This window comes from Elephantulus edwardii, unplaced genomic scaffold (assembly GCF_000299155.1).
Source record: "Elephantulus edwardii isolate Elephantulus edwardi_28Jun2011 unplaced genomic scaffold, EleEdw1.0 scaffold00642, whole genome shotgun sequence".
In the NCBI taxonomy this organism is placed as follows: Eukaryota; Metazoa; Chordata; class Mammalia; order Macroscelidea; family Macroscelididae; genus Elephantulus; species Elephantulus edwardii.
Window position 1 is genome coordinate 66,110 of NW_006400392.1, and position 9,546 is coordinate 75,655.

At 51.4% G+C, this 9,546-nt stretch overlaps 1 protein-coding gene across 1 annotated transcript in view; it reads right to left on the reverse strand.

Annotated features, from left to right (window-relative positions):
- LOC102876207 (long-chain-fatty-acid--CoA ligase 6-like) overlaps nt 1-9,546 on the reverse strand; it is a 43,057-nt gene that overhangs the window by 22,629 nt on the left and 10,882 nt on the right. Inside the window, exon 2 of the mRNA XM_006903401.1 lies at nt 2,185-2,405. Within this exon, the coding sequence (XP_006903463.1) occupies nt 2,185-2,405 (221 nt within the window). The remainder of the gene's footprint in view (nt 1-2,184; nt 2,406-9,546) is intronic.

The window sequence follows — 9,546 nt, forward strand, 5'->3', positions numbered from 1 at the left end:
AGGGGGTGGGGTTTGGGGAGGTGCAGGGGGGATTGTGTACCAATGAGGGAGTTTTTCTTTTGCTTTTCAAGGAGAGGAGCAAACGGGGAGGGGGGGAGGGGTTTGTGTGGGGAGAAGGGTGCAACAATGAATGAATGGAATTTAAAAAAAAAAGATGCATTTTTGGAGTCTGTAGCTAAAAGTGTGTACGTTTATTTTTCACATAATGGGGTCAACTGCTGTGAGGACTGAAGCAGAGGCTTTCCCAGAAGCAGAGGCTGTGGAGGGAGGTCAGGCTGAATTATGTCTTTATTCCATGGGAGGAGAGGGTGGCAGTAAGTTCCTGGGCCCTCACATGTAAGGATTCAGAATGCGAAGGCAAATACTTTCTGTGCTGGGGGCCCAGGAGACTCCTCCCCTTTCCACCTTTGTGCTCCTGGTCGGCTCCCCACATTCAGAGATTTCAGTACTAATGCTCTTTCCTGAGCACTGTTAGTCTGGGCTGCATTCAGCTGGCCCAGGGCCTGCCACCTCTTGGAACGCTGTCTAAGGGAAAATGCTTATGAGAACCACAAAGCAAAAGGACACCCACAGGCAGCTCAAGTGATTTGTAGGAAAGTTATGTTTAGACAGTGTTCCCTGAGCACTAGCCTCTGTCAGGCCCAGGCAGGGAGTTGGGGACTTACACAATCAGACCTGGTCAGCACTAGATGATAGAAATGACACCACAAGGGTCTAGGTGCCAAGAACAAGCATGTGTCAGGAAGTCGCCACAGCACTGGATGTGGACTGGTGGCACAGGGTTTCCTAGGCTGATTGTGGAACAGGGAATGACAATCTAGGTCAAGGTAGCAAGAAAGTACAAACATGTGGGAAGAAAATGCAGGCAGTTCATGGAGCTCTATGGGCAATAGTGGGAAAGGTGGCCAGGGTACAGCAGGGCAAGGCAAGGGGTCTGGGCTGCCGCAGGTTGAAGGCAATGGGGAATCAGGGGAAGGGTTTAAGTGAGGATGTGAATTTAGGCTCTGAATGATCGAGGACCCTCTCACATTACTTCCTACCACTCTCCCCTCTGCTTCTCTCCAGCTACTCTGGCTTCCTTTCCCCTAGGGACAAGGCATGGGAGAGCTGGGTCTTCCCAGCAGGTGAGACCATAGCTGTGTCCAGTACCCTATTCTTTCAGCCATTCTCACTAGAGGTGACACACTCTGCATGACATCCTCTACACTAATCCAGGGTCACTCTTTCTTGCCAACTTCACCCTATCCAGATCATTATCATCTCCAGCCCCACTTTTACTCCTGACCATGGCCATTCTTTTTAATCTCAAATCAGTCATGTCTTACTGAAAACGTAATACATTTGGCTCACCCTGGGATTCTCTGCCCAGTTCATCATAACTTGTCCAGGTGAGTTAATTAAATGGGTAAGCCTACCAAAAAGCCCTATTTTTCTGCATTTTCTCACCAAATCCTCACTACAAACATGGGAAGCAGGCCTTCTTTTTTATCAGCCACTTTGTAACTGAGATTCAGAACGGTGTATGTAGGTGCTTGTGGATAGCACAGAACCATTAACACAAGGTGCCCCAGGGGAAGAGAACTAGGAAGTAGAGGGTAGAGGGAAGAATGTGGAAGATTTTCAGCCTGTCCTTTGGTTTCTTGGTATTGCGTTACTATATTATGTATTCAAAATGAATAGAAAGGTTGGGGGGGGAGGGTGGTGAATTTAATAAATGAGTTTAATAAACATCCAATCCTAGTACGGGACACACTCATCCAGGCTTGGCCATTGCACCTTCTTCCCCTCTACACCAATGGGGCTATGTGTGCTTGGAGGGCAGAGCCCTGGGATGGGCTCAGTTTGGGACCCTGGCACCAGGCCAAGGATGGTTACAGGGAGTGTCTGTGAGGAAATCCACCTGAGAGATCCTTTACAACCTGCTTGGGACTCCTACAGAAGTGCCAAAGGCATAAGACCCCCAGGACAAGAAGCAGGGACCCAGTGCAGGGCAGGCCAAGCCCTGTCTTTGAGCAAGGCAGAGGAGCACGTGGAAGGAGACCCTATGCAAGGACACGACAGGGCTTGCCTGTTGGCTCTGGGGGAACATGAGATTCTCTGGGCCATCTGAAACCAAGGAGGCCAGTGGTAGGAGTCTGGCTTCCTAGTGGCTTTCCATAGCCTGGCTGCTACCGTTACACTCACCTCCACTTCTTCCGACTGCCTAAGGAGGTCACAGGGTGGTGGCAAAGCCTTTGGCCGGTGAGTGAACCAGTAGGTGAGGATCGCAGCTACGGCACCCATACTCACGAGGGTGGTGGCTGAAAGGCTGCGCAAAAACAGGCCCAAGTCACCCAGCTCGGGCAGCCGCAGCATCTTTAGGATCTCCTGTGTCTGCATCTTCTCCAGAAGTGAGAGGACAAACTCTGCAGGAAATAGGAGGCTCTGTGAGGGAGGAAACTTTGGCAAGTAGACTAAGGGAGGAGCTTCTGCGCCTTTCCGTTCACCTGTCCTGGATCACGAGTGACACACTGACCGTGGGCCCTGGCCCAGGCCAAATATACCATAGGGCTGCCCTGAGCTGGCGAAAGTGTAGTCTCTTGGTACTACTCCATGAGTGGGTTCCCGGTCACAACAGACCACCTACAGACACCCTCACCAGCTTTTGAAAGCATGTCTATGGCTTCCCTTATGAGAGACAAGTAGAGACACAACAGTGGCCATTCTGCAGCCACAGGACAGGAGCCAAGTGGCAACTGCTTGACCTCTCACAGAGGAGACATCTGCTAAGAGTTCAATAAATGGCATTTGAGCAAAACTGGCATTGAGAAAAACATCACCACACAGGAAAACAGGAGATGAGATCAGTGATGTGCAGTCATTGTGGGGGAGAGAGAGAAAGTAAAGTTCTTTTCTTCACTTACGTTGTTAGTGCCATTGTGTGGACCACATTATAGCAACCCTATGAAGAACAGATCAGCGCTTGCCCGTCCCGTGCCATCTTCACTATCTCTGCTGTGCTGTCGTCCATTGTTACAGTCACTGTAAATCCATCTTGTGGAGGGAATTCTTGTCTCTCTGACCTTTCCCAGCATGATGTCTTTCTTGAGTAACTGCCTCCCCACACACAAAATGCCCAAAGTATTTGAGATGAAGTTGAGCAGGATCCCACCTCTGTATTCCACCTCATATAAATGGCAGTGACGCCAATCCGCAAGGAACCCTTCTCACACAGAACCCTAGCACACAAGGCTAACAGCTGAGGCAGGTGCTTGTCAGACCAAGGTGGCTGCTCAGGCCAGGGAACATGCAAGAGGCCTGAATCAAGCCAGTCAAACAATGGACAGAGGCGCCAGGGCCCATAAACTGTGGTCCTACAGAAGGGTTCTTGTTCTGCAGATGACACTGCAGGCTGTCTGAGACCTGGGAGCCCACACCTGTCATCCACAGGGTGCTGCCTGTGGAGCAGTGAAAGCGAGCACTCATTTTCACTGAACTCACTGAGCCGGAAATCGTTTTCCAGAAGCTGCCTTGAGCTTGGTCAGTCCTGAGGCTCTCCCGCAGGAAGAGTACACCAATGACATATCAAATTAAGATTCTCCGTCAGCAAACCAGAGACCTGGCTAGGACGATAGTCAATCTACCAAAGAAAACCTTGGAGTGAACTCTGGGAAGGCAGCCAGTCAGTCTGCCTCCTCAGGATACTTCCCTACGCTGCAGATGGGAAGAAAGAGTCACAGAGTCACAGTCACATCTGCCAGATAAATGGCTCATTAGGCAGTGGAAAAATCCACTGGACACACCCACCAGTTCTTGGGGCCCTGAGTTGACCACCCTTTCCTTTAACAGGCCCAACTAATTCAGTGGGCTGAGTAGCTGAGGCCCAAGAAAGTCTTGCCCCAAACCTAAGGACTCTGCTATAAAGTTTTGAACAGCACTTGTAAAGGATACTTCATTACTATCACCTTGGAGAGTGGGCTCTGGTGGCCTAGTAGTAAGAAGCTGCACTGCAACCCCAAAGGCACACAGTTTGAATCCACCAGCTGCACCGTGGGAGTAGGATCGGCAATCTCCTCTCATGCAATTCCCTGTCTCTGAAAACCTGGAGAATCAGCTATGAACTGGTTCTGACTCAACAGCAAACACCGCCACCTAAGCTGCAACAGAAATGGGCATTGCAGTATGTGGTCTAACACTGACGTTTTCAAAGAGCACACAACACACATGACTGACTCTTCTAACCGCCCATTTACTACAGCATCACATACTCCCTGCTTTGACTCAGGCCTATGCTGGGCATTTGGAATCGGACAAAGGTGGGCCCACTCAGGCTCACATGGCAGAAAGTGAGGGAGCAGGCAGTATCAGTGCAGTGGCTCAAGGCTGTGATCAGGTATAAGCACCCAGGGCAAGTTTCAGTCAGAAGATGCCGAGAGATGCTGAGACTTGAAAGATAAAGAGGAAAGGGATACAAAGGGAATCTAATATACAGAAGCTAGAGTACATAGAACAGGGAACATCCAGATTCCTCAGGCTCTTTAAGTGCCCACAGCTAAGAAGGCTTCCCAGGCAGCTGCACAGCTCCTGTGTGCCTGAGGTTGGCTGCCCCCATACCTTCCTGACGGGGCAGCGACCAGAGGGTCCCATGATTTCCAGGCTCACTGACCCTCTCAGAGTCAGGACCCTGTGCACTTTTACTCTGCGATTCCCCTCAGACCCAAGAGCCACTGCAGGGCGGGGTTTCAAGTTGGAGTCCTCTGAGGACACTGGCCTCAGAGCCAGCCTGCACCAATAAACACTTGTCATGATGCAGGGCAGAGCCTGGGCCTGAGAGGCTGGTCTCACCTCTTGACTTCTCAGGGCCCTGGACTCCTCTCGCTTCAACTCTTTCGATCTAGTGTGAAAGCTCAGTGATCTGGGGGGCTGTCTCCCTCCACGCCTCAGGAGGCTTTCCTGCGTGCAGCAGTGTGGGGTGGAGGGGTACCCAAAGGAATCAGCAGTGCTGGTGTTGCCAGGTGAGCAGCTGTGTTTGTAAATACCTGGCAGAAGGATCCAGCCTTCAGCATGAAACAGCCTTCTCTCCTGGTATATCCAGTGGCCTCTTTGCCACTGGCACAGACACCCATTTAGAATACCAGGTAGTGGCACAGGCTAGGGGAATGGGACTTCCCCCACCTCACATATACAGAACACATGGAGGGTGGATGGTAAGACCCACCGATCTCCAAATCCAAGAGGAGAGGAAGTGCGCCCTAGTGGGAAGCACGTTGGCTCCAGGTGGCCAAGCAAAACCTTAAGAGTACACATTCTGTAGAAATGGTCCTGGAACCCAGAGCTGAGCTCCAAGAACCCTCTGCTAGTCCAGCCTCCTACACTCCAGACCAACACAATCGAGCTGGATGGCTCTCCAGGGTGGACTCATACACTTCTTAAACACCCTCCTCTCCACCTCCATACACCCTGGTCTGGTCCAGGTGCCACCAAGTGTAGCCCAGACTTCCACTCCAGCCTCCCCACAGATCTTGAGCTAATCTGTGCTTACAATCATGTCAAAGCTATTGTTTTGATCAACAGATATGACCATGCCACAGCCCTGCTAAAAATCTTGCCTGGCTCCCTTCTGCCTTAGAACAAAAGTTCAGACTCATCATGCTGGCACCAGTGCCCTCCACGAGCCTCAGCTCCTTAGAATCATGCCAGCTTCCTTCTGTCAGGCTGTGGGCAGCCGTTTCAGGCCTCTGCTAACCTCTGAGGCCTTCAGAGATGGCACAGAAGCACAAGTCAAGTTACCAAGCCACCAAAGAACCTCTAAACATGCAATAAAGGGCTTAAGAAAGAAAATTCCAATCTCTCAGGGTCCAGGAAAATAAGCCAGCGAAATGTCTGGAAAGAGTCCTGGTGATGTTCTGACCTGGAGTTGAATCCGGACTCTTGATAGCTGTATGACCTTGGGCGAGCCACTTCACCCCTCAGGGCCACATCTCAGACAAGCTCAGGGATTGTGGATGCAGTGCCAGGCACGTAGGAAGGGAAACACTCAGCAGACCAGTTAGTTGAAGCAGTTACTCCATCTCTTTGCAGCCAAGAGACAACTTTAGATATAATCACACCCTACCTTACCCAGTGGGCTTCTGGCACTGGGGAGGCACCCAAGCTGGTCCCGATAGAGCCAGCTAGGGCCTGTGAGGCTCAGGGAGAGGTTACCACATCTTGATCAAAGCACAAAAGTGGTGGCGGCTAGGCCCCAATCCTGCTCTCCTGGGGACAGCCGATGGCAACCGCTGCCTGTTCTGAGAATCCGAGTGGTAGTGGTGGCAGAGGCTCCCTGGAGGCTGTGGGCACAGGTCTGGCAGGGCCCGGGATGCAGAGTAGCGCTGTGAGGAGCTGCTGGCCCCTCAAGGCCCCCACCACCCCCGCCCATCTGCACAAGGCGGCGCACTGGCTCGGATCAGCTCAGAGCCAAGCAACCCAACCTTAACCCTCACTCTGCCAGCTTGCCTGAGCCTCGGCTCACACCCTTCTGCTTCTCCCTGCCAAGACTGTCTCAGTCCTGGAGAGGAGTTTGTCAAGTGAGTTGCTAAAAGATAACGTCTCCTTACATATCCATAACGTCTCCTTACATATCCATCTATTAGACCTATTAGAGGCTGGGGACCTATAGCCAACAGGCATGGTGGGATGGCAGGGGTGTCACCACACTGGCCCTGGGAGACCTGCACAGTCCACCTGGGAAACACTACCTCACAGACTCGCCCAGGGACGCATCCACTTCCCACCCCTCCAGGGTCACACCAGTCCACTCTGGGAGAGGAAGGAAACTGGGCACAGTCCCAGATTAGACAACTGCTAGGAGATGGTCTGAGGGCTGGGCACTCCCAGACCAATATCAGGGTCAGCAGGTTTAGAAGACACTGACTCTCCTCCCACCAATAAGAGCCCTGGGCAGCATCACAGCCCTTCTCTAGTGTCGGCTCTAGGACGCTCTGTTTCCTGACTTGCCCTGGGACAGTCATGACTTCGCCTGATGGAACCAAAGCTCAGCTCCTGCCGGTCTTGTGCCAGACCAAGACAAGATCTCAGACTCCTAGAACCTCTCTCCAGCCAGGTCTCCAAAGGCTGAAGGGTGGGGAGATCAGTGAGGTCTGTGTTTCTGTGACCAGCATGTTGGTGGGCATCCAGTAGGCACGTGGTAGCAGCTGTCAGCAAGTACAAGAGAAGCCCAGGCTGGAGGACCCATGTCACCAGTCAGCCTCCTCCTCCACCCCTCTCACTCTTCTACTTACATCTAGGGCCTCCAGTGTTTCTGAGTCTGTTCACTCAAATCCAATACACCTTTCCTGCAACTGCCTGAACCATGACCACCTGGTGTTCTGAGCTCCCTCTTGACTCTCCCCTGAGAGCTGTTGGCACAACCTGCCCTGAAACTCTAGAGCCCACAGGCCTTGTAACACCTCCCCTGGGGCCGATACCACTCCTCCCACCACCTGGTGAAAGAGCTTCCTGCCTCAGCAGTCTTTATCTGGAACTTGGCATCAGCCTGGGTAGGACCCTGCTCCACATCCCCTCCTCACTCCCAAAGTACCTGAGAAAGCTTCAAAATGGACAAGTCAGGCCCTTCTCTGGCCTCAAGATCTGCCATCTGCACTCAGAGACCCTCCTTCTCCCTCTTGTCAGGACCCCTACCTTTTTCTAGACATCTTCAAAGAGATCCGTAAATGACATGAATGTTTGTGTTAACACTTCAAGTGGCCTCTGGGGCAGGAAAGGCCCTGGTAGGTGGACAAGCACCCAGGGTGCTGTGAGCAGTGCAGAGGGCTCAGGCCCAGAAGCAGTCTCGTGCCAGGAAGTGAGTGCCTAGCTGCAAGGTGAGGAATAGCATACCTTCACCATCACACCTGTGTGATGTCAGCCTGCAGAGATGCAAACACAGCACACATGCTTTGCCTGGCATCTGCTTCATTTGCAAGCTCATCTTTGATGTTGGAGAGGGGCTTATGCCTCTTCCCAATTAGATTTTCAAAGCCCTATGATTGGTCGGGGATGGCGCCAAAGCCAGAGACTCAGACACCACAAGGCCAGACTCATTGTACATCCTTACAAGAGAGGGTCCCGTGGGAGGGAATTGTTTGGTTACACACTAGGTCGTACTGGTGACCAAGCCTCTCTTAAAAGCATTATTTCTTTGAGGGCTTGAGTCTTTTGAAGGTGGCAAATTTCAACTAAGGCTGGCCATGACTGACCACTTTTCAGAACTACCTGTCCCAACTAGCATAGACTTGCTGGGAACATACCTGCCTTTCTGTAAATGTCAAGAGGGAAATCAGTGAACTGGGCATGCACCTGGGCAGACTCTCTGCACAGGAGATGGACTGGGTTTGAAAGACTGTGACCCAGTCAGGCAGATTCAGAAGCACTTGGAAGCATTAGGTGAGGGCGGGACAACAGGAGGGCCAGGGGAAGTTCAGTCAGCTGGGTCCTCTGGCCTGGATCCATCTTTCATTTTCTTAAATTTGCTCCTTTGGCCCCACAGTCATGTCCACACTCTCAAGAATCCCACTGATCCTAAGCCCTGGTCAGAGGCCATAGGCCCACATTCTTAACGATCATGCCAGGAAGCCAGGCTCACGCATTTTCAGGAACTTGCTTATGAATAGCCTTGAGAACAGAAGCACAAACAGAAACACAGTGTTTCACAAGCTCAGAGATTAAAGTTGTCCTCACTGGCGAGCTCTGGTGGCCTATTGGCAAGAAGCTGCACTTCAATCCCAGAGGTACATGGTTCGGATCCACCAGATGCTCTGCTGGAAAAGGAGGGACAATCTCCTCCTGTACCAGTCTGATCCAATTTGCTGGTACACACATAAAATATATAAAATTGTCCTCACTAAGAATTCTCAGAGCAAAAAGGGACAGGAGAGGCTAAAACAGGAGCTTCCCCCTTAGAAAGATTTACAGGAAACAATCACCTGGTCTGAAGGGTGTGGGCAAGCTCAGGCTTCGCCCTCCTCCACATCAAGCCCAGAAACAGGCAGAGGGCCATGACTGAAATATAGGCAGAGGGACACCTCGTGGTCACATATTGTGCACAAAGCCAAATCCTGGGGCTGTAACGTGATCTTTTTCCTTTCTGGTCATGTCGGCATGGGAGCTGTCAGTATCCTGGCCTCAGGAACAGTGATCCATTTCCACCATCCACCTAAACTATCTGAGGACACACTGCAAACCCAACTAGCTCAAGTTCAGCACAGGGCATGTGGCCTCTAGCTGGCAGGGCCATGCATTCACAGCTCCACTGCAGGCGGGAAGGAGGATATAGGTAAGATGGGTTGTGTCTCTGATCTTGGAGAAGCTTCTCTAGGGAGGGAGGGGCTGCAAGATAGAGTTGAGGTTACTGAGGTAAGAGGAACAAAAGAGAATTGCTCAAAACACATCAAAAGACAGGAAAAACAGACTATTGACTCTCTAAACCAATATCTCCAGCAAATTGAAAAAGAACAGCAAGAAAACCCGACACCCTTTAAAAAAACTGAAATTATAAAAACAAGAGCAGAAATAAATGAAATAGAA